The sequence below is a fragment of the Lemur catta genome, chromosome 25 (genome assembly GCF_020740605.2).
Source record: "Lemur catta isolate mLemCat1 chromosome 25, mLemCat1.pri, whole genome shotgun sequence".
In the NCBI taxonomy this organism is placed as follows: Eukaryota; Metazoa; Chordata; class Mammalia; order Primates; family Lemuridae; genus Lemur; species Lemur catta.
In genome coordinates this window covers 2,926,481-2,952,285 of record NC_059152.1, presented here as the reverse complement: position 1 = coordinate 2,952,285, position 25,805 = coordinate 2,926,481, and the positions used below count along the sequence as shown (strand labels likewise).

The window sequence follows — 25,805 nt, the reverse complement described above, 5'->3', positions numbered from 1 at the left end:
TCCCCAAACATTTAGTGAGATGACAGATTGGAAATAACCTAGACATGAGGATTCCCACTTACACCACACCCACAATTTTTATTAGCTTCCCAAGTGAAGAAATAGGAACTTTATCCATCTATTTCGCAGTGAGAATACTCATTAAGATGAATATGGATAACTATGACATTTTTATGAGTTAAGAAACTTCCCAAATTCTATACAATCAGATTTCTATAAATAATTGCAAGAGTTGTTTTTTCATTTTAAATTTATTTATCATATAAAAGTTGCCTGTTGATAATAAGCTATTTGATGAAATTTTTTAAAAAGTCACATTAAGTACTAAAAAAAATTAAATCCTTTCTAGAGTGTATAGAAGTTCAATACTAGCCAGTTCAATATCTTTCTCCCATGAGGACACATGGGGGAAAGTCCTGTTTAACTGTATCCACATATTTAACATACACTCTGAAGAGTCTAAATGTTACACTTGTCTCTGGAGTGGTCATTATCTGTTTTCATATGACTAAAACCACCCTTTCATTTGAGTGAGATTGTAAGCAAAAATTAAACAGTTAAAACTATGGCTTTGCTCACACAGCCTTTTGGCTTTCATAAAAACTAATTTCTTTCCTTTCCTTTTCTGAGATGGGGCTATTGCTATATTGCCCAGCCTGGTCTCAAACTCTGGGCTGAAGCAATCTTGCCGCCTCGGCCTCCCCAGCAGGGGGGACTAAAGGTGCGTGCCACGACACCTGTCATGAAACCCACTGCTTAAAGATGTGTTCTTTTACATTTCACAAAATATTTATACGCTTGTTTTTTGAGTCTAGATTTTTATAAAGAGGTTTTTATATAGCAGTCAAATAATACATCAGCTTTGAACTATCATCTTGACTAAACCAAAACTAAAGACTGACAAAGAAGTAAAAAATTAATTTTTTTACATGAATTTCTCGAGTATCAGGAGGACTGTCAGAAATTGGAGGCTTTTCTTCTGGTAAGTCAACACTTTCTTTTAGTACATCGACTTCTATTTCATGATCTTCTTTTAAGTTCAGTGCTAGTTCCTGGTCAAGCCTGTGTTCTGAGATAATAGGACCTTCGGAGATAGTGAGCCCAGAGCTTCCACTACCGCCAAGGACATCGGCCATAGCTGAAAGAAAAATGAGAGTTAATCTTTTACGTTTTAAACTGAAAAATAGACCTATATACAATTAAAGAAGCAAACAGGAAGGAAAAGGCTACATTGCACTTGAGACTATTATCTTAATAAACTGTCATGTTGCCAGAATGTCTTAAAGGGAAAAAAAGCCTGTGAAGATTTACATACTAATCCTCTTTTCTTCAGTACCCTTTCAGTTTAAACAATACATACTTGTTTTCTGCAAAGGTAAGACACAGAAGATAAATTTCACATTGACAACATTGGTTTTTCTCAATTGGGATATAAATCCTGCCCTTATCATGACACTTACATGATAACAAACTGCTTTAAGGAGGTTCAGATTTTGTTCATCCGAAAATTTTATTTACCTAGTGACTATTAGACAACCAATCGGCTATCCTTGTTGAGCCATTATAGAATTACATAACGGCCAGGCAATCTGGGATTTGATTTGATGAAAAAGAATGGATATCTCTCTTCTGGAAGAAAGTACAGAAATGGGTGAAAATGTACTCTATCACTTAAAAAAAAAAAAGTTCTTTTTCTTCCTCTTTGCCAACGTTTTATATGTTATTTAGCAATCGCATTTGGGTTTAGAGTCTGTAAATGACACAAAATACTTCAAGGGGAGAAAAAGGACTAATAATCAAAAATCTTTTAGTATTTACCAAAAATTGATTTTAAAAAGGTTAAAAAAAACCAAACTATGAAAGAATATTTTCAAACTTTTAGCAGATAATGGGGCTATTATCCCTAACATGCAAACACTAGTAAGATGAAAAATGTTTTCCATCTGTCAGTCTGGCAAAGAGGAATGGGAAAACAGGTATTTTACCTTCTACTCATCAGTCACGAAAGTAAGTATACAACCTTTACTGGACAAAACAACAAAATATTAAAAATTTGTGCATACTCTTTGACCCAGCAAGCTCATGTGGCTATCCAACAGAAATACCGACACAGAATGAACAAAGACACAAGACTATTCACTGCAGAAATGAAATAGCAAAACAAAAATGGTGAGGAGCCCCTATGTTCACCAGTAAGCAACCAGGTAAGCAAACCACACAACATCCACACTATGCAATACTGTTAGAGCCATTAAAAACAGCAGGATCAATCTATATTACTGACATGGAAAAATATCTTAAGAAAGCTGCTTTTTTGATGATAAATGTACTAATAATGTAATCATAGTTATTTATAATAGCTAGTATTTATTAACCTTTAAGTGCCAAGCACTACTCTAAACACTTTACATGCAACTGGCTTAATCCTGACTACTGTATGAAATGATACTATTAATATTCCTATTGAAAACTACCAATATTTTACAGACAAAAAACAGACGTATAGCTCATAGTCTTATAGTAAGTGCAGAACTGTTACAAACCCTTTAGCCACTAAATTATCTCCTCCTTGACTCCTCTAGTGGAAGTCTTAGAATGGTTTTTGTGGACATATTTTTCTTTGTAACATGAAAGAAGAACACAGTAAATTACCAGTCTATAGCCAGACTGCATACCTGCTACTTGATCTTCCTAGACTCAGATATCTATATGGGCAACTTTCATTTTTACTCTGTGTTATTCACAGATGAGGGAAAATATGCACAGAAAAAAAATTCAGCAAAAAGATACTTTAAACTGTTAATTATGGATCCTAAAACGGGTAACCAGGTTTTTACTTTACATGTTAGACAATTCTCTCTGGATTATCTTATATTACGCTGCTAATCAGGGGGCAAAAACAGGTCTGCTCAAGCTTACTCGAAGCCCGGTTCATAATGTGACAGGCAGAACTGTTGAGAGCCTGGGCTCTAGAGTTGGTAACTATGTCATAGTGTAGTGTTGTGAGGATTAAATGAGTTAATATACGTGAAATGCACCGACCAGTTCCAGACATACACATTCAAGGCTTCTGTTGCCCCTAAACCCAACTGTAAGCTCACTAAAGAAAATGGATCTTCCTCATCTCTTTATAGCCAGGGTCCAAGCAATAGCACTCAAAAAAAAGTCCATTCGATAAAAAAAATTAAATGAATGCCATATATTTATTAATTTCCCTGAAGTAAATTCAGTCATCTGTGATTATTTTCTAACAAAAAGCCAACCTTGCTTGGTCTTATCACAAACACAGAATAAAAATGTAGATATCTGAGTCTAGGAAGATCAAGTAGCAGGTATGCAGTCTGGCTATAGACTGGTAATTTACTGTGTTCTTCTTTCATGTTACAAAGAAAAATATGTCCACAAAAACCATTCTAAGACTTCCACTATAAGAGCCACAGAATGCCTTATAGGCAATCCACTGTTTTATAGCTGATACATCACAGAACGCTTTTATGCCAGGAAAGCTGACCAGAGAGGAAGGACTGAGGGAAAAAAAAAAACCTGAATAGATTTTTTTCTAAGAACAGAATACTTTTTACTCAAAACACTAAAATGCAATAATCCTTAAAGTCAAAATAATACATACATTTATTGTTATCTGCTCTAACTGCAGAGGTGCAGGTTTCAACAGGTATTAATCCTTCATCCAAAACTGGTTCCTTAGACTTCAGGGTGAGAATTTTCCTTCAGAAATAGAAATACATGCTTTAGTGTATAAGAAGATCCATCTCCTCTAACCTGCTTTAGTCCTACTGCCTTACCTATCTGTCATTTTGTTGATGAAAACTGAGGGTGAGAGAAACAGTATTATCCAAGCTCATTTTGAACACTATAAAATTTACAAGTGAATTTAGAAACAAATAATGCGGTACTTGTTTTTCCTATTCTCTAATATTTTACTTTTTTGGCAACAGTGACATGGCCTTCAAGTACAAATGAAATGATAATCTGTGGCCACAGTCTTCAAATAAGTCTGCCAAGTATTACAGAACATTTCCTATGTACTCAGTAGAAGGAGGTTCAGCATTTTGTTGCTAACTGGAAACAGTATGACTCAGAATGGGAAACCAATGGGACCTGTGTTAATCCATGTGATGAAAATAAATTCTAGAATATGCTGACAGGGGTCCTTTACTATTCTGAGCTAGCCTTTCCCCAAAACCCCACTAAAGCATGCTGATTTTAAAATAGGACAGATAATACTATAAAGTAAATTCAAGGAAAAGCAGGTAATTGGAATATACACACATTTATATTAGATTTTTCTAAAGATTTATCTTGGTCATACTGTTTATAGTAAGGGTAATAGAACCAATGATAAATCTGCACAAAATATCAAATAAACTTACATTTACAAAGGAACTAGTTTGCCAAGATAGTGAATATTGACCTAGATTCTCACTGGTTACCACCAAGTTTCGTCTCACGTGATTGCTGCAATCACCCATCAAACCCATCATAATAAATAACATTAATTTTCATTAAAATTCAAAAACACTAGAACAAGAAAATAATTGGTAATCCTTTCATATTAGTTTCTCCCACATCTTCCATGAAGGACTGGCAAAAATTCCAGCTAATCTGGATTTCTCTTCTTAGAAGTAAAGCATGTGATTAATTTCAAAAGGTGACTGTTATACAGACACTGAATTTTGTGGGTGGTTTGTGAAGTCACTTTCATTATTTATAAAGTAATGAACCACTCAAAATGTCCTAAGTTGTTTTATGTGGGTTAATTTCACTAAATTACCCTTACAAAATTGAAGCTGTCACTTTTTGTGTCTTCTACAACAGTGCTACTCCAAGTGCTTATATGCAAATCTGTGTCCAGTGTTGCAATGAGACAAGGAGCTTTTTTGCCAGGTCAATCAATTACTTCACACTTCATTAATCACACTGATTAGCTCAGCTGACTTCCACTAAAGGAAGCAGTACACAGATTTATATTCCAATGCAAGCTGCTTATCTTGTTGCAGACCATAAACTGTTTGAAGCAGTCACCACTTAACTAGACAATGCTTTGAATAGCACTGCCCTACTATGCCTTTCCTGGTACAAAGTGTCCGTGAAATTATTTGGGAGCATAATACTTCAATTACTCACTAAAAAAGAAATAAAAACTTAGCTAGAGTCTCGTATGGAAAAAATGGTAGGGCATAAAATTATCTCTGAGTCATCTTCCTTATGTTCCACTTTGATCCTATAGAGTCCTGTGCCTGACATCCTGAAACCACTGGCAGGGAGAGGGCACGGAGGAATGCATAGCTGTGAGTGAAACTTTTGCTCTTTAACAAAAACAGAATCACCAAAGAATACTAAGAGTTCTGCTTCGACTCATCATGTCTCTGTATACTCCAGAAATATCTAGAAGCACTATAAGATTTCATGGTAACTAACAAATGACACACAATTGTACAACTAAACTTCTTTTAAAACAGACATTACCAAAATGGAAATGTCAAAGATTTAAATAAGATCTAATATGTATAGAATATTTTACTGCTGGTTCACAATTCTAAGCTTTAAAAGTGCCTGAATTTTTCTCCATAAACTTACCCTTCATGGGTAGATGGTTCGCAAGCAGCTTCAAGTCCTTGACTAGGGCTTAAGTGATTTACTTCTGAAAATGCATCCTCTGCCACTGAGAGATCCTTTGTCTCTGCATCTTCTAAAGTGCCTATAAACCATACAGATAAGAATATTACTTATGCTAAATGTTCAGTAATTACTAGTGGTCTTGGACTATTATTTTTTAAAAAGTTGTTGGGTCTGTTTTTTTTCTCTTTTAGTTTTACTCCCATGTTACCAGACCACCGGTACTTCAAATTTCTAATTCTCTGTGCCTAAATCAAGAGCCCCGCCCCCCCCCCCCAGCCTCCCACTTCTTACTTTTGGCTTAACAGGCATTTAAATATGCAAGTGTTTTACATGTATTAACTCACTGCTCAACATCCAACCAGGCACATGAGAAAAGTGAAGCATAAACATACACTGCTGTCACAAAGTTTGCTGCTTTACTTAGTAAGTAGCTAAGCTAGGATTCAAATTTAGCCTGTTTCACACTAGAGTTAGTGTTATATTCCCCCTCACAAAAACAATAAAGATTACTACTTGAGACTGCCTAACACTGTAAGAATAATCAGTGAAGACACTGCTATGAACATTATCACTTAAATATTTAAGTAGAACATGGCTCATCAAAAGAGCAATGTAAACTTCTAGACATATGCTAATTAGGATTGTCTTAAAGTTCTTAGAACAATTAATAATGCTTATGTTTACTAAGTAAAGATACCACAGTACAAATTTCACTGGACTCGCATCTTAAGATAACTTAGTTCAGCCTAGGCAGAAAATATTTCCCAAAAGAAACTACTTATGACACAGATTTTTATTTTAAGTATGTGGTTTTACAGATTTAAAGTTAGGAGTTACTTTAAATAAACTTGTTAGAACTGTGTGAGGTATAAGAAACATAAAAACAAGCTTAGGTTTCTGATTCATCAATTCTAGACCAAGTCTCTCTTTTTCCTGGTGTTCCTCTGGCCCCTCCTATGCCTCCCAGCATGGCATTAACCAAACTGCATCATTCATTACAAATGCTTGTTTGTCAACAGAGTCCACCACTCTCTACGTGACACATGGACAGTTATGCACATTCATTAAGGACTCAAAAAAAATTTTTTTGATAAGTAATTGAATATAAAGACAATAAATTCATGGGTCTTTGGACATTTATTTTGATGGTCCAGTGACTGTTTTGGAGGGGGGGATGGAGAATAGAATGAAATTCCTCATTTCTGAGAATTCTAGAAAGTTGGGGCAGCTGGATAAATAAAAATTGCAGTAATAATGTAGCCTGTAAAGTTAATGTTGTTATTTCTCATACCTATGAGAAGGCATTTCAAGTCAGACTATAGGGCATCTTATGTTTCCTTCCTTTAACACTGCTGCTGTTTTCCAAATTTCATGGCCAAATAAAGAAAATACACATAAGGTCTCCTCCTATCAAATCTTATACTTACTTATGAAATAATGTAAGCCATATTTATAAGCTAAAAGAATAGATTTGTGCATTAGGTCTAGGACCTAGCACACTGTGAGCATAAAATAATTTAATCCTGATGTTTTTCTCATGGTAGAAAAAATTCTATTACAAATTTTATTGGGGAATATCAATAGCAATCTTGACTATTTGGAAATGAGTTCTTACCCATTTGTTTCTCCAGGTCTGAAGGAGTTACTTTTGACTCAAACATATCTTTCTGACTGTCCTTTTCAGTTTGTTCAGTTAAATTCGTAATTAGTTCAGAAGAAGAGCTTGTTGGCTTAGAGGCCATGAAAACACCATTTTCAAAGTCTTCTGGTGATGGTGCATCCTGATACTCTAAGGTAGTTTCGTCTGATCTGGCTGAAGTATTGCTGTTTTCTTTGCTCGTGTCCAGTGTGTCCAAACTTTGTGAGGGTTCATCCTGTGACCTCACATGCATTTCTTGATGGTCGTCCTCAGGGCTATGCAGGGAAAAAGATGTGGCCTTATCTTTGCTCTTCAGCCATTCAGTTTCTATTGCAGCTTCACATTTTTGAAAAGGTGCAGTAACAAACACTTTTGTTTTGTTGTCATCTGCAGCCTGTAATGTAAGATTTTGAAAAGAAAAAAAATTAGTAAGTATCAGTCTAGTTCAAAGCCACCCATCCCAATCATACCCACCCTTTCCATGCCCTGTATTTCTCCAAACTCTTCTTAATCAAAATTCACTTATTCCAAATCTGTCCTCTTCAGATACATAAATAGAAGGTGGTTAAGGGTTATTTATTAGGTAGTAATGGCTCCCTAATTGGTAATATATTGGAATTTTCAGAAGACTAAAACATAGCATAGGCTAGTCACCAAATGGGTTCCTCTTAACCTACAGTGGAGCTCTGAAGACACACCCTCCTACATAGACAGCCAGTTAGCAACTTAATAAGAGAAGCAACACAGTATGAGGAAAAAACAGACTCAGAATTAAGAGGTCTGGATTCTAGGCCTCTTTCTGCTACCAAATAGTTGACTACAGGCAACTTATTGGTGCTTCTGAGCCCTGTTTTTTTTAACCTGTAAAATGGTGAGTTTCCCTTAGCCAGTGCCCTAATATTTCTTTCAGGACTTATCTTTCTTGATTTCATGACTATCTGCATGATTGTGTACAAATATCTACGGTGATATTATTTAAATTGATTAAATTAACTTTGTGCTCATGGAAGCTAATATATTATTAGTCTTTTTTCCCAGTTATTAGCAAACTTACTCCAGCAGTCCACTTTGTGTTCATGTCTTCTTCCATGAATGAAATTCTAGTTTCTTTAAGTCGTAAAGGAGGAGTAAGAGACCTTCCAGGTGATAAAGAGGGCGACGCTAAAGGTGTCGTTCGAAGACCAGACCTTAGGATGGACTGAGGAGTGAACTCAGCAAATCCGGAAGAAGTAACTGACATGGCCAAAGTTTTAGCTTTCTATGACAAAGAGCAAAGAGAACTACATTAGTGTCCGTAAAAGGCAATTCTATAAGAACAGACGGGGTCATTGGAGTCACAATAGTGGTTCTCACCTCCAATAAACACGTGAATAGAAGTTTTTATTCCAGATAACTGAAAAGAAAATATAAAATTCTACCAGAGCTTTCTACACCAAAGGCTACAAAACATAAAATCGTATTCATAATCTAAAGGCCTTGGTTCTTTCCAATTTAAACTCAGCTAAAAAATTGCCAATTAGTAAGATAAATTATTTAATGCTTATAAAATCTTAGTTAAAACAGATATGTGAGGAACAGAATGTAGATTAATTCATTATAGGAACCTAATCTAAATTAATAAGACTGACTTCAGTGTTTTTAGAAAAAAACAGAATTTTGTCACTTGAATCCAATAATAACCAAATTACTTATTAGAATCCTCTTAAGATTTAGTATAGTTAATAAAAATAATTTGAAAATAGCATGTAAATTATTTAGTAGAAATAATTCCTTCACACATCCTCTAAAGGCCTAGTAAACAGATTACTGAATCCCATTAGATTACTGACTTCTACTAGACATTTTACAAGATTACACTGATACTTTTTCTAGACTATTTTGGCAGCATTTATTCCTCAATTTCATTCTATATGAAGCTAGTTGTAGAGAATTCAAAATGTGATTGTTTTTTCATAGATTAAAAAAAAGAAATACTGAAGTTTGAGGAACTTAATAATCCTGTCAACCTATTTTAGGAACAGCATTTATTGAGGGATCTTTTATTTAACTTGGAAAACAAGGATTCCCTGGCTTCAATATAAATGCTGGAGACCCAGGAAAAAAATTTTAAGTTAAAGAAAAAAATGAAGAAAACTTCTGGGGTTCAATCCACAATATTGGACAAGGAGCTAGGGGAATAACATGTATTAATAAAAACACTTTGAAAATGAGAAGGTAGGACAGGCATAGTGGCTTACGCCTGTAATCCCAGCACTTTGGGAGGCCAAGCTAGGAGGATCGCTTGACGCCAGGAGTTCAAGACCACCCTGTACAACACAGCAAGACCCCCATTTCTGCAAAAACAAACACACACCATAAATACATATATCACTGACTGACTGACTGAATGAAAAGGTGTAAGATCACTGCTACCAGTCGTCACAAGTTTAGTTTTGTGGTTTCTCAGCAAATAACTTACAGGGGAGTGGGCGTGAAAAGGCAATTTAAAGGCAGATAAACTAACAGTAGGAAGGAATACAGTTTATAGTTTCATCACAGGGGTCAAAAAATTTAAATAAAAATAAACCTAAGAACTAAAAGGTGTTTGACAGAAGGAAGACATAACAGCATAATGGTATCAGCAATGGAGTTTATGTAAAAATAAAAAACAAACCCAAGAACTTGAAAACATTTTACAAAGGACAAAGACCTATTCATAATTACTATATAGAGCCTTGTACTATATCCAAGACAGCGACATGGTTGTTAACTTTAACCAGGAAAGGGTAAATTTAATCCATTATGAAAATACAGTAAGTATTTGCAAATATCTATAAAAAGTAAAAATTAAATAAAAAAAATTAAAGTATTGATTACGCAAAGATATCAGTTATAAGTAACTTATTTTCTCCTTGCCACTTGAAAAAGAAGTCCCTAGCTTCATTACGAATGCCTGATATGCAATACTAACCTTAACTACAAGAGGAGTTTCAAGTAAATGTAATTCTGAAGTCCTGGAGTTTTGACGTGATTGTTTTAATTGTGAACCTGCAGGCAATGAATTGGATTCTAGACACAAAGGAGAACTTGTAGGGGGGAGTTGCTGAATAACTCCGAAACACTGGGAAGGCTGAGCGACAGGATGAACAACCAAATTCAGCAGTCTGTAACCAGAATATACATATGAATAGAAAAATCCTGGTAACTTATTATTGAATTATACTACAAAATAAAAGAATTTAGTATCCCATTTAGTTATTCTATTCAGACTTCTACATTCACTGGTAAATATGGTATAACCACATGAAAATATAAATTTAGTCAAGTATAGTAATGTAATCCAAACTGCCACCATTAGTGCAAAAAATCAGATAATTATTAATTCAGTAGCAAAAGAAAATTAGAAATTACAGATAATAAATTTAAAAAAGAGTTCTAGTCATCCTTACTCCCTTTTATCAATATTTACTGAGTTCTCACTATGTGCCAGGCATTTATTTTCAAATGAAGATGCTAATGATTGAAAAATACTAAAGAAAACATGGCAAGCTTCCCTAGCAATCCATTTACTAAAATTCACTTTCATCAACGCATAAAATATCCTTTTACCTACATGTGATATACATAATGAATATTGGTTTATTTGACCTTTATGGTTCCAACTGCAACAAAGACCAGACTAACAAAAAGAGTTATTTTTTTTTTCAACTTAATGAGTTTGTTGACAAAATGGAATCTCAAGATTCTACTAAGTGGTTTTCCACAATATCCTGGTCCCAGTTCATATGAAATGATAAAACTGACCTCACTGATGACTTGTATTAAGTAAGCATGCATAGTCCAAATAATCTTTAAGACTTAATTTACAGGTAAATAATTTAAGTGAAATTTCCTGGTTACAATTTCTAGTGGATCATTTGCACAAGTCACTTCTTTTTCAATTTCCTAATAAACAGTCTATTTTATGGTTATATTTTCTAGTGATAAAAATAATACCTTTTTATTTCCCCCAAATGCCAATGTTGCTCAGCTGAGAATAACCAGAAAAGTGCAGCACGCTTTGGAACTCAGAAATAAAAACTGCAGTTGCTGTGCCTTCCTTGTCATTCTATCCCTTGTTCAGTCAAGGTTTTTGTTATTAGGGGTGGCAGACCAACAGAGATCATAGTTGCTTTAAGACCCAACCTATTACCCAGTGGGTAATATTTACAGGAAGCATTTTCTCTTCTCTTTTTTTTTTTTTTTTTTTTTTTGCGACAGTCTCACTTGTCAGCCGAGCTCACAGCAACCTCAAACTCCTGGGCTCAAGCAATCCTCCTGCCTCAGCCTCCGAATAGCTTGGACTACAGGCAGCACCACCACGCCCAGATCATTTTTTTTTTTTTTTTCTGTTTTTAGTTGCCCAGCTAATTTCTTTCTATTTTTAGCACAGACGGGGTCTCACTCTTGCTCAGGCTGGTCTCAAACTCCTGATCTCAAGCGATCCTCCCGCCTCAGCATCCCATAGTGGGAGGCATGAACCACCTCACCCAACAAACAAGCATTTTCTTATACAGAGTTTTCCCATTTGTTATTCTGTACCAAGCACAGCTTTAAGATTTCCATTAAACAAAGAATATTCATTCACGCTGCTAGACATTTCTATTTTCTGTTCCAACTCTTCCTTTTTTTTCTTAACTCATTTGAACTCAAATTCTGTACTTATAAACGGTTTGCTCACTTTTACACTGAGCTGTCCCACGTGGTATTTTGTTCATTGCTTTGTACTGTGTTAATTTACGTCTAAGGTGCCTATTTGTGAATGACTGCTTCTCAGAAGCAGGGCCTGTGCAACAAATGGAACCTACTGAGTCAAACCAAAATTCTTATACTAACAAGACTTAATTTAGGATCACTTAATTATACTTAAAAATTTATACTATAAAAAGTATCAAGAAAAAAATTTTAAAAGATATTTTTGAAAGGAAATGTTACATATTACACTAGGTTTTAGGATTTCCTCAACAACTTTTAGGACCATGATATAAATAAGAAAGGTATTTTATATGACACACAAAAACAAAACATAAATTAGCACTTAACTTTTACTATATGCAGTACCCACAGATTTTATCTATTCTACTCTTTCATTAAAAGATATATTAGTCAGAACTCATTATATTTACTTACTACCCAGTAATGCAAACCAAAAATTAAAAAATACAGAATTAGGAAAAGAAATTATACTTATAGAAGATAAATATTCATATCTCAATGGGCTCTCTTCCACCTGAGTTAATACTGGATACAAAAGGTCCTCAGGCTGAGTGCAGTGGCTCATGCCTGTAATCCCAGCACTTTGGGAGGCCCAACCAAGTAGGAGGATCACTTGAGCCCAGGAGTTCTGAGATCAGCCCAGGCAACAAAGAAAGACCTCATCTCTACAAAAAATTAAAAAAGCAGGTGGGCATGGTGGTGCATGACTATAGTCCTAGATATTTAGGAGGCTGAGCCAGGAGGATTGGTAGAGACCAGCAGTTTGAGGTTGCAGTGAGCTACCACATGCGACTGCACTCTATAGCCGGGTGTGTCACCTTCTCGACAAACACAAAGCATTCTCCTGATACTTCTTTAGGCCCTGAGGCCATTACTGAAAGGTCTTAAAAGCTTTATTACTGCTCCCCTGCTAAACCTCACATCTATTAAAGTATAAAAGGACCAAGAAAAAGAGACTTGAGGAAAACAATGAGAACTACCAGTAGAAAAAAAAGAATGTCAGTAGTAATTATTTTTATTTAAAATATCTTCTTACCATTTTATGAGACTAAAGGGAAACAATCTAACTAAATCTAATCCAAAAAATTGGAAAATCTTTTCAAGCTTTGAAATTATGTCCATCATTACACAATTTATAAACATCTTTGGCCTCAACTGTTTGTATGAACTTTTCTCGATTATTTTATTCTTTGTATCAAAAAGTCAGATTAATTTTATTCCCACAAAATGTAATTTTGCCTTTGATAAAACTTAATACAAAATTTGGAATGATCATAGGCCTATTAAGGACAAAGAATCAATACATCAAGAGACACTTTGTTCTTTGCTACTGATACTCTAATACTTAAATTTCATCTTAGGTACAAAACTACTCTTCTAACAGCATAGGTGAGATGTAAAAGTATTACTGCATCTGAAGCTACAAAGACTGAAATTTCAGTAGGCTGCATTGAACAGAAGAAAGCTTTAATATGAGCCAACCAAGATTAATTAGTAATTAATTATAAAAACAATCTTCAGAGATCAACTAATAAGGAGATAATGTTAAAGTCAATGGTTTATTTTGCTCATGGTTTTAATAAAACAAACTTTACTCCTTTTCACTGAGCATTCTGAAATTATTAAGCAGAAATTTTAAGTATCCTACTGATGTAAAATTTCCTAAAATTACTATATTGCCCAAATTATAATAAAAAGCATTAAAAGATTCATTTAAGAATTTAAAATAGTATCTCTAGAATTTTAAAGACAATTAAAAATTACAGTTGTAATTATTATCTAACACTGTGTCATTAAGAATACTTTAATAAACTCTTACCTAGAAATTTTTTGTGATGCTTTCGAAACTGGTGTCCCAAAAAATGCCTCAGATAGTCCTGGATCTGGGAGCGAATACATTATACGAGATGGCTCTTCTATTTTAGGACTACAAAGAAAATAAAAATTTGATTTTGATTATATATCCATCACAAGGAGCACTGATAAAAATGCCACAAGATGTATTAGATGGGAGAGGAAGGGGTTTTCATTTTTCACTTTGTATATTTCTGCATTATTTACACATCACAATGAACATATGTCACTTTTAAATGTAAAGATAAAAAGACACTCTACTTACAAGAAATGTAGCCAACAAAAAGAGTTTTTTTCCAGCCTGGGCAACAGCGAGACCCTGTCTATACAAAAAATTTAATAAGGCTAGCCAGGTGTCATGGCACACACCTATAGTCCCAGCTGTTTTGAAGGGTGAGGCAGGAAGATCGCCTGAGCCCAGGAGGTTGAGGTTTCAGTGAGCTATCATTGTGCCATTGCACTCTAGCTGGGGTGACAGAGCAAAACCCTGTCTCAAACAAAAAAAAGTTTTTCCTTTTTACATATTTACATACACTAATAAACTAAGTCAATTGTTTATGAATACTGCTGATATCCAAAGAAAATTATTAAGTAGAATGACCAGAAAAGGTGTAAGAAAAACATACCTATCATAAAGTGAGATTCTATTGTTAGGCTCATTGTTTGCCCAAACTTCTCCAATTTTAGATAACACATTATAGATGAAAGCAGATCTTGATAATACAGTTCCTCTTACAGCTTGCTTTGGAACTGCTGACAATGGTTTGGGTCTAGAAACTGTAAAATGAAGAATGTGGGATTTAATTGCATTTCTAATAAACAGAATTTTAATAAAAGAATATGAAAGAATGGTTAGAAAACACAGATCACATGGTGTTCAAATTATATTTAGTTTAGATACAGCACAAAGAAATATAACAATTTAGACTTTTAGGAAATGATAAAACAGTACAACTGTGACAAATCTGAGTACAGGCATGCCTCATTTGATTGGGCTTTGCTTTATTGTGTTTTTTGTTTGTTTGACAAATTGAAGGCCTGTGGCAACCTTGCAGTGAGCAAGTCTATCAGCACCATCTTTCCAATAGCATGTGCTCACTTTGTACCTGTGTCACCTTTTGGTAAGTCTCATAGTATTTCAAACTTTTTCATTATTATTGTATCTGTTATGGTGACCTGTGATGCTACTACTGTAATTGTTTTGGAGCACCATGAACCACGTCCACATAAGATGGAAACTTAATTGATAAATGTGTGTTTTCTGACTACTCCCCCGATTGGCTGTTCCGCTGTCCCCTGCCCTCTCCTCAGGCTTCCCTACTGACCTGAGTCAAAGCAATATTGAAATAAGGCCAATTAATAACTGTACAATGGCCTCTAAGTGTTCAAGTAAAAGGAAGATTTGTACATCTCACTTTAAATCAAAAGCTAGAAATGATTAAGCTTAGTGAGTAAGGTGTATCAAAAATCAAGACAGTCCAAAAGCTAGGCCAGACGGTTAGCCAGGTTGTAAATGCAAAGGAAAAGAAAGATCCTGAAGGAAATGAAAAGTGCTACTCCACTGAATACATGAATGATGAGAAAACAGCCTTACTGCTGACATAGAAAAAGTTTAGTGGTCTGGATAGAAGATCAAATCAGCCACAATATTCCCTTAAGCCAAAGCCTAATCCAGAGCAAGAACTTAATCCTCTTCAATTCTATGAAGGCTGAGAGAGGTGAAGAAGGTGCAGAAGAAAAGATGGAAGTAGACACAGGTTGGCTCATGAGGCTTAAGGAAAGAAGTGGTCTCCATAACATAAAAGTACCAGGTGAAGGAGCAAGTGCTGATGTAGAAACTGCAGCAAGTTATCCAGAAAGTCTAGCTAATATGACTGATCAAGGTGGCTACACTAAACAGATTTTTGACAGAGATCAAACAGCCTTGTATTGGAATGAGATGCCATCTTTCACAGCTAGAGAGAAGTCAATGCCTGGCTTCAAAGGACAGGCTGACTCTCTTATTTGGGGCTAATGTAGTTTGTGACTTTTAAATTGAAGCAAGTGCTTATTCACTATTCTGAAACTCCTAGGGCCCTGACAAATTATGCTAAACCTACTCTGCCTTTCCTCTGTCAATGAAACAACAAAGCCTGGATGACAGCACAACTGTTTAAAACATGGCTTACTGAATATTTTAAGCCCATTGTTGAAACCTACTGCTCAGAAAAAAAGATTTCCTTCAAAAAATATTAATGCTCACTGACAATGCACCTAAGTCACCCAAGAGCTCTGATGGAGATGTACAGGAGATGAATCTTGTTTTCATGCCTGCTGACACAGCATCCATTCTGTAGCCCATGGATCAAGAAGTAATTTCAACTTTCAAGGCTTATCATTTAAGAAATACATTTCATAAGGCCATAGCTGCCATACATAGTGATTCCTCTGACGGATCTGGGCAAAAGAGATTGCCTTCTGGAAAGGCATTCTGGATGCCATTAAGAACATTTGTGAGTCGTGGGAAGGGTCAAAATACCAACAGTAACATGAGTTTGGAATAAGACACCCTTATGGATGACTGAGGTTTTGATACTTCAGTGTAGGAAGTAACTGCAGATGCGGTGGAAACAGAAGTGGAGCCTGAAAACTTGAACGGATAAGAAGTTGCTAGTTACGGATGAATAAAGAAAGTTGGTTTTTAAGATGCAATCTATTCCTGGGGAAGATGTTATGAACATTATTGAAATGACAACAAACGATTTAGAATATTACATAAACATATTTCATAAAGCAGCAACAGAGTCTGAGAGGACTGACTCCAATTTTGAAAGAAGCTGTATATGCTACAGAGACATATTTCGTGAAATGAAGAGTTAATCAACGTGGCAAACGTCACTGTTAATTGCAACGGCTACTACAACCTTCAGTAACAGTGAGCAGCCATCAATATCGAGGCAAGATGACGAATCACTGAAGGCTCAAATGATCGTTAGCATTCTTTAGCAATAAAGAATTTTTAAAGTATTTTTTTAAAGAAGGGTATTGCACACTTAATAGACTACAATATAGTATAAACATAACTTTTATATGCACTGGGACAGCAAAAAATCAGAAGACTTGCTTTATTGTGACATTCACTTCATTGTGGTGGTCTGGAAATGAACTCACAATATCTCCAAGGGATCCCTGTATATATCAGCAAAAGTGAGCTACATTTAAGACAATGGTGGTTTCAGAAAAGTAATCATTCAGTATCTTTTCTAGGCTAGTAGTTTATGATGTCCTTCAATGAAATCTTACCTTCTCGAAAAACTGATGATATTTTAAGATGGTAAGGCTTAGCCCGTTCAATGGCTAATTTTCGGTGGACTCTAGGAAGGATTTTTCCATATTGGTCTAATATAGAATTTCGAGCCATTGATCTCTCCCGCAAACGAGGATCACGATCATTCTATTGAACATAACATAATTTGTAAAAATTTAATCTTCAAAATGTTAGGTGCTATAGTTAGATATTTACCATTTAAGGTAAAATTATAAATATCCAAAAACATCTTCCTCCTATCTACATACCCATTTTTCCAATCCAAGGACTACATCCAAATACCTAATTGCTTTATCAATCTTTTACCCATCAATAAATTCCAAATCTCTGCTACCATGCCTTGATTCTTTACAGCTAATATAAACAATGGATATCATTTACTAAGCATCCACATGTGTGAGGCAACATGCTACTTCACATACACCCCTGCGTTCATTCTCATAATGAGATATTAACCATTTTACAGGTGGGGAGACCAATGCTCAGAGTATGTCCCAAGCACACAGAGCAACTTAAGAATCTGACCCTTGATGTCCGATGCTCTTTGTACTATTTAACTCTTACTGCTGTTTTCCCTGAGTGAAATGGTTAGTCTGGCAAGATTACAGGCAGACATCAGAATATAAATGGCATATATAAAAGAATTAGATAAGTAATAATACCGTTCCCAATTCTGTTACAAAGATTGAGTAGAGGATTCTCCAAGTTCAAGGTAATGTAAGACACAGTGGTTACCAAACTGCAAGCTGTTACATAATAAACCAAAAAAGTCTGCAGTTTTCCTTATTCTCTTGTCCCCCACAAATAAACAACTTGAATCATACCATAAGATTAATCTTCAGAGTTTGGTTCAGCTTCAAAGCAGGGACATAACTGGCACGCTGCAAATGATGAACTAAAAGGAATTCATGATTCTGAACACTGGCACTGGACTGCAAAAACTTCACTAAACATTCCTAAAAACAACAATATAGATTTAGAAACTATTGATTTATCCTGAATTTCTGACAACTTTACATTGGTAAGTAATTACCTGCTCAGTGTCTGTAAATGGTAACTTCAGTAAATCCTCCATTAAGCCCATTTCCTGACAGACTTCATATGTGTACTTTAGTAACTCCTCTATATTCAACCGATTAGAATGTTGCCGCAATAAACTCCAAGCCTCAATCATGCACCTGAAATCATTATCAAAGTTTAGTTTTAGAAAAGATATTCAAATGTTTACAAGTAATCTACCTATAGAATCTCAAGGATACTTTATACATGTAATTTAAAAGTACTTGAAACGCTTATTGAATACTAACTGCTGCGTAACGAATCTTGTTAATAATGTCAATAAGACATCTTTAAAGAATTTTATGCTGCTCTTTAAGTGTAACATAATAATATGTAAGTATTAAGCGGATCCTCACACTCCAAACCAGTATTGTTCAAAGGTCAACCAACCGCATATTGCTACTGTCTATTTCGTCAATTCCATTTTATTAACATATATGATTAACAGTATATACTTTCAAAGGACATACTTACCTATTAAAAAGCAAAACACTGAGGTGAAGAATAACATCATTACTACTGGACACTGTTGGCTTCATTGTCTGAATATATCTGAGGGCTTGTCTGTGCTCGCCCTGACTCATGAAGGCCTGAATAATCTTTGAATGTTGCCATGACACAGGTTTTGCAGTAGCTGGATGACACAGAAGATCCAAACCACTCTGCAAAAATGACATGAAAAGTGCTAAATATAAATATAATCCTTTGCATTTAGACATAGTAGCTACACCTTTAAAAAGACAGGTGAAGTTTAGGCACAGTGGCTCATGCCTGTAACTCCAGCATTTTGGGAGGCTGAAGCAGGAGGATTGTCTGAGGCCAGGAGTTGGAGACCAGCCTGGGAAACATAGTGAGACCCCTGCCTCTATAAAAAATAAGAAAAATTAGTTGTGTGTGGTGGCATGTGCCTGTAATCCCAGCTAAGAGGATCACTTGAGCCTAGGGACTCAAGGCTTGCAGTGGGCTACCACAACAAGAGCGAGACTCTATCTTTGGGGGTAGGGAGTGGTGGGAGGCAATACTGAAAACCACAAAAATCCAGATAAAACCAATTTAAATGTAAGCTGAAAGGATCTACTTTTATCTATGGTATATAGCTGGCTCTCTGTATCAACAGGTTCTGTATTCAGATTCAACCAACTGCAGATGGGTAAATATTTAAAAAATAAAAATTAAAAATGACACAACAATGAAATATAATAAAAAAATACAGTATAACAACTATTACATGGCTTTTAAATTGTATTAGGAGTAATCTAGAGATGATTTCAAGTACAGCTATCCCTCAGTATCCATAAAGGACTGGCTTTCAGAACCTCCCATGGATACTAAAATGCATGGATACTCAAGTCTGTGATATAAAATGGCACAGTATTTGCAAATAACACACATATATCCTTCCATATACTTTAAATCATCTCTAGCTAACTTAAAATACCCAATAAAACGTAAATACCATGTAAATAGTTGTTATACTGTAATGTTTAGAGAATAATGATAGGAAAAAATCTGCACCTGTTCAGTACGGATGTAATTCTTTCCCCTCATGTCTGATCTGTGGTTGGTTGAATCCATGGATGCAGAACCATGGATACGGAGGGCCGAACACACACAGGAGGACGTGCATAGGGTATGTACAAATACTGTGCCATTTTACATAAGGAACTTGAGCATCCATAGATTTTGGTATGATTTGGGATCTGAATCCAATCCCCTGCAGATACCAAGGGATGACTATATTTTATTTTAAATAATAAAAGCTTTATCAAAAGCCTCATACCTTTGAGACCTAGTTATGTTATTATATAAAATCTTTCCATTACCAATTTCATACATCAATGCCAAATTCTGCCTTCTATGGTTCACCTAATATAACAATCACCCTATTTGGAGTATTCATGATTGTTTACTTGTTCATTTCCTTTTTCAGACAGTGAAGAACCTGGGGTTCTGAACCATTTGTTATCTTTGTATTCTTGCTGCCTATGATAGTTTGGTGAAGGTACTAATTAAACTGAGTCCTTCTTAAATTACCTCTAGAAGTAGATTATATCCTATCTTTAGTAACAACTTAACCTAGCTATGTATATTTTCTAAAATTCTATTAATTTACAAAAGCTTACACTCTAGGTGAACTAACAGACTTACCTCATAGTCATTATGATCTATCAGCCAAAACCCTTGAATAAGTTTAACCTGGCCCCAAGAAATGGCAAAAGCGGTTGGAAAAGATTCAATGGAAGAATCTGTTTTGTTTGGAAAGGAATACATAATATCAAGTAGCAAATAAATGGTCTTTAAAAAAGAGGATTAAGGATCATAAACAACAATTTAAAAAATCCTACATATATATTTAGAATAAGTTACAACAGAATGTAGCATTAAAAAAGGCTTGAAAGACTTTAGTGTTCAGAAAGCCATCATGGATATCCAGCATAGTTTTACTAATGTAGGCACAGCCAGCTCCACACCAACTTTATTCATTCCCCATATTACCACCACCACAAAGAAGACGAAATAAGGCATACTTTCTTTATGAACCTAGCAGCTTAGCAAATTTAAGAAACAAAGCTATAAGCAAAATTCAAGTTATCCAACAAAATCTGGCAGCTTAAGAAACACATCATCTATCTTATAAATTATGAATGGAACTATTCATTTTTAGAATAGGAAACTAACATTACAGCAAAAATATTATCACAAAGACTAGAGAATTCAAACAATGCCTAAGGTAATACAAAGCTAACTCATGGTGCATTCATTTTCAACATGTAGGTTGACCCACTGAGAATGACCATTTGCCAGCAATATTTTAGAGCAGTTGTTTGCAACTTTTTGAGTGTCTCCGATAGATTCAAGAATCTGATAAAAGCCAAGAACCCTATGCCTACAAAAACAAACATAAAACAAAGTTTTGCTTTTAGGTTGGTTAATCATAGTTTATATAGACACAAAACTTTATATTCTGGAGTATTATATTTTATATAAATATAGTTTTAGTTTAATCACAGGCCACCAGAACCCAATCAACAGATCCTGGGTCAAGAACTCTTCTTTTAAAACAAACTTCAACCTTAAAATTAAGATTGGATTAGATACGTGAGATTTCTACTATTCTGAAATTTTATGATTTTGATAATATATATGTATTTGATGAAATTTTATTTAAAGGATACAAGAGAATGCTTGCTTGTTTCAGAGATGTTGTCTAATAGGTATATGTCAAGTAGTGCCTATAAAAGGAAAAGACAAAAACTTCAGTGTATTTTACATAGTCATTCATTCGTTCATGTTCTTTGTTTTCCCAAGCCTGTGCCACATGTGAAAAATACAGCTAAGCATGTCTCCTCCCACCCCAACTTCGTAAACTCTTTCTTTAAGTGACAGCACGTCACTGCAAACCTACATGTAGACTAGGAGGAGGATATTTTCCTGTGCCTCCTTCATCCCGTTTCCACAGCTTCTCAACTCGATCTCCAAACAGAGAAACCATTCCATCAATCATCAAGCAATCAGGGTTCCACTTCCCTCTGCAATAAGGGAAAAATAAAGAATTATTTAATATTAGTGTTAATTACTATGAAAACAAGTACTAGACTCTTAAAATACTCCCAACCACCAAAGACGGAAGACAGTTGACAATTAGACCCCATTTAGCATCATGAGAACTCCAGACATCAAGGACAGTTATTCAGATAAACCCTGAAGTTGCCTCAAGTTCAGTCATCAGCAAGCCAGAAAGTCAAGGTCAGGTCTCAGGGCAGAATGTGGTTTAGCCAGCCCAATGCCTGAGACTATTCTGTTTTTCACCACCTCCAGCAAATTACCATAGAGTATGGCAGCCCAGTGTAGCATAAATACTGTAGTCCAAAGTCACAGAGATACAATTTCTGTTTCATCACTTGGGCTAATCTCAGTGATTCCTTTTTTTTTTTTTTGAGACAGTCTCACTTTGTCGCCGGGGCTAGAGTGAGTGCTGTGGCATCAGCCTAGCTCACAGCAACCTCAAACTCCTGGGCTCAAACGATCCTCCTGCCTCAGCCTCCCGAGTAGCTGGAACTACAGGCATGCGCCACCATGCCCGGCTAATTTTTTCTATATAGATTTTTAGCTGTCCAAATCATTTCTTTCTATTTTTGGTAGAGACGGGGTCTCACTCTTGCTCAGGCTGGTCTCGAACTCCTGACCTCGAGCAATCCACCCGCCTCGGCCTCCCAGAGTGCTAGGATTACAGGCGTGAGCCACCACGCCCGGCCTCAGTGATTCCTTCATTCAAAAACTATTATTGAGTACCTACAATGTGACAAGCACATACAGTTCCTGTCTATCTCCTTACTTAATATTATTAAAAGCAGTTACTACTTACTGAGGTTTTCCTGAGGCAGGCATTATTGGAGGTGCCCTGTACATACTATTTTATTTTTACACTGACTGTATAATTTATATAACAAATAGGAATAGAAAGTATAACAAACCTGCCCAAGGACATACACTTAGGAAATAACAGATCTAGGATATCAAAATGTGCCTAATCAATCTCCCAAATTCCTGTTTACTATCCTAGTTATCATAAAACACTGGTTTCCAAAATTTGCTATGCATTAGAATTACAGGTGGCACAGCCTCTGAAGTACTGATTCCCAGGTGACTCTGATGTAAGAAACCTGGAATCAAGGTCTGTGACTCATTGTTTTAAATGTCTGCTGCTCTACAATTTTGTCATTACAACTTGAGGAAAAAGGCTATTTAACTATAGAAGTAGGGGCCAAGGATCTAAATACTACTCTTTGTTCTTCTATTACTTTCACTTCATTTCAAAGGAACCAATCAGGCTATTTTTTCTTTTTAAAGAGAGAAATAAAATAAGAACAACAACAAAAGGAATGGGGCTGAAGTGTTGAAAAGTTATATGTAATGGAATGAATGTAAAATAACTTTGGTGATGTATTTATGCTTTTTTGATGAACAGTAGCTTCTAGTCTTTTTCTCAATAAGAATTCTCAGAAGAAATACGCTTAAGTTACAGACTCTCCCCTAATAAATCACTCATAGTAAACAGCTTTATTCAGGAAATAACGCACACCTACACCCAAGTTCTAAAATAAAGGTGTAGTAGGTCAAGGCAAATAATACAACTAAAATAGTAATGCTAGTAACAAATTCTGATACTTCACTGAGAATTCCACCCATTTAATCATTTTGTAACATGATGAATTCTGTTCTGAGAAAGTTTGACTTCTTACAGAAATAATCTCTAAAATGTGTTTTGAAGGTTTGGATGTACTATACCTTGACAAACGCTCACACTTCTGTCGACGACTGGTGTAGTAGTTCTGAATTACAGGATAGCTGTAGCATAACCTTGACAACTGCATAGCATCATCTAGATTGTTTAAGAGTAGGAAAAGCAGCTAGTAACATTTCCAAAATATCTTAAGAATACTTAAGATTACACACATTGATATTTTACTGTAATTTTCTAATGCCATTTAATCTGCAGGCTTGCTAAACTGAAGTAACAAAAATACTACACATCCTTTTATTTACAGATGCACAAGTGAGAAAACAGTCTCTCACAAAAGTCTTTAACAACAAGGATGCTGGCTTAAAACCCTAGAAACTATTCCAAATAATTTTATTTCATAGGCACAAATGATTTGAAAGCAAGCACTGTTCACTATTTGTTCAAATCAAAATCTATGAGAATTATGAAAAAATAAGATCAACAACAATTTGTGCAGTGGCAAAAGCAGCTCTAAATAAAATTGAATGTGCTTCCCGGAAACGTAAGAAGTTGAAGGATTTAGAAGTGTGTTCTTAACAAATATAGAAGTCAATATCAAGAATTCTCTGATTCTTGGTGCTCGAATTATTAGATAAAAGGAGTGCTTAATTGATGACAAATAATATTAGTAACTGTAATAAAAAGACTCTTAACAAGAAAGAGATCAGCAAATTGGGTTATAAAAACCACAGTTCCATGATCTATAATGATATTGCTGAACTCACTTCAGAAACCATGTTTGCTCAAATTTGCTTTCCTGCTAAATGTTACTCAATCCAACAAACATGTATGCAATACCTGTGTAACAGGCACTGGGTGAGGCACTGAAGACACAAAGTAAGGAAGAACATAAGAAAAGAAGGCAGGCATGGAAGAAACCATAAGTGTGTGGAAAAAAAGAAACCTAAAGCATCAGAACACAACAAAAAAATTATATTTGAGAATGTTTCAATTAATATTATAAATTAAGTAAATACTATACCTAAGCCTTCTGGTAGAAGTCCAGAATGAGAGAACCAAAGAACCACTTGTGCATATTGACAGATGAGCTGGGTAATGGTATACTTATTGTTTAAGTCCATCAGTCCTGTAAAGAGTTAACATCAATTGTTTAACTATTAATTTTTCGACTACAAATGAAAAATCAAGATTCTCAACAGTTTTCAAAAACTAATTCCTTGGTGACTTTTATATTTCTTTAAAAAATTTAGCTTGTATCTATTTTATTTTGGTCCAAAATGTGAACCAACCCTCCAAAATGCTAAAATAAAATAAATCACTAACTAAAGTACGTACACATTTTAGGTAAATATGCTTCCATTTTAGCTACACTTTCATTTAGCCAATTTCAGAAGTCAAATTTACACATCAATACAAACTAGTATAATATCATTAATACAGGTTATTCAAACCAAGCCTTTAAATGAAATTGGCTTTTGTTTTGTTGAAATTGTAAAACAGAAAGAAAAAATTATAATGACTTCTTTGAATAAAAATATATACACAATTTAACAATTTGAAATTTCTGCTGGAAGTACACAAATCTTAATCATTAACTCTGTTTAACTCTAGAATTTCTCAAACTTATTTAAGCATGGGTTCATGGCAAATCCAACATTCTGTAGCTTTCCATTAAAAACAAACAAACAAACAAACAAACAAACAAACAACTCTAGCATTTGAGATAATGTCCTCTTTACATAATGACCCATCTAGGACACAGGAACTTTATTCCTTTCATTAAGGCAAAAGTAAAATTTAATAAAACACCCATTTGTATAAAACAAAGAACACACCTCTCTCAGTTATCTCTTGGGCCTCTGCTGTAAAACAGCTTAAGACTGTATTGAGGTTGCTAAGAAGCAAGTAGCACTGCTGGATAGACTGTATAGTTTGTGGATCAATGAAACGACATGAACCATCAAATAACGGTGTACCTTTCAGAAATAAAATAAAAGATCAGTTTCCACATTGCAAACCTGAAATAAATTAGAATCACAAATGTAAAATTTCTCAAATTCCATTACTCAAAAGAATTATTCCATACATTATGACATTTACAAAGACAAGTTAAAAATGGCAAATACCCTCAATAAACCTGAAAAGTGCTTTCAGTATAAAACTAGCAAGAGTCAAGCGTGAAAATTTGAACTCAGTCTAGATCTAGAGCCTATCCTCATAACCGCTACACATCAAAAGACAGAGATTTACTTTAATGAATGATTTAATTAATATATTAATACTTAATGTATAATTGGTCTAGAAAAAATTGTTAATTCTAAAATCCG

At 35.0% G+C, this 25,805-nt stretch overlaps 1 protein-coding gene across 3 annotated transcripts in view; it reads right to left on the bottom strand.

Annotated features, from left to right (window-relative positions):
- Nucleotides 1–25,805, bottom strand: part of AHCTF1 (AT-hook containing transcription factor 1) — a 69,320-nt gene that overhangs the window by 9,831 nt on the left and 33,684 nt on the right. For all 3 annotated transcript variants that reach the window (XM_045537152.1, XM_045537153.1, XM_045537151.1), the window contains 18 exons: nucleotides 25,314–25,454; nucleotides 24,500–24,604; nucleotides 23,523–23,616; nucleotides 21,640–21,763; nucleotides 21,410–21,466; nucleotides 20,382–20,528; nucleotides 18,708–18,895; nucleotides 18,208–18,352; nucleotides 17,999–18,130; nucleotides 17,150–17,300; nucleotides 14,494–14,644; nucleotides 13,833–13,940; nucleotides 10,230–10,422; nucleotides 8,334–8,537; nucleotides 7,256–7,673; nucleotides 5,599–5,719; nucleotides 3,629–3,726; nucleotides 930–1,138 (listed from right to left, as the gene is read on the bottom strand). In XM_045537152.1, the coding sequence (XP_045393108.1) occupies nucleotides 930–1,138; nucleotides 3,629–3,726; nucleotides 5,599–5,719; nucleotides 7,256–7,673; nucleotides 8,334–8,537; nucleotides 10,230–10,422; nucleotides 13,833–13,940; nucleotides 14,494–14,644; nucleotides 17,150–17,300; nucleotides 17,999–18,130; nucleotides 18,208–18,352; nucleotides 18,708–18,895; nucleotides 20,382–20,528; nucleotides 21,410–21,466; nucleotides 21,640–21,763; nucleotides 23,523–23,616; nucleotides 24,500–24,604; nucleotides 25,314–25,454 (2,786 nt within the window). The remainder of the gene's footprint in view (nucleotides 1–929; nucleotides 1,139–3,628; nucleotides 3,727–5,598; nucleotides 5,720–7,255; nucleotides 7,674–8,333; nucleotides 8,538–10,229; nucleotides 10,423–13,832; nucleotides 13,941–14,493; nucleotides 14,645–17,149; nucleotides 17,301–17,998; nucleotides 18,131–18,207; nucleotides 18,353–18,707; nucleotides 18,896–20,381; nucleotides 20,529–21,409; nucleotides 21,467–21,639; nucleotides 21,764–23,522; nucleotides 23,617–24,499; nucleotides 24,605–25,313; nucleotides 25,455–25,805) is intronic.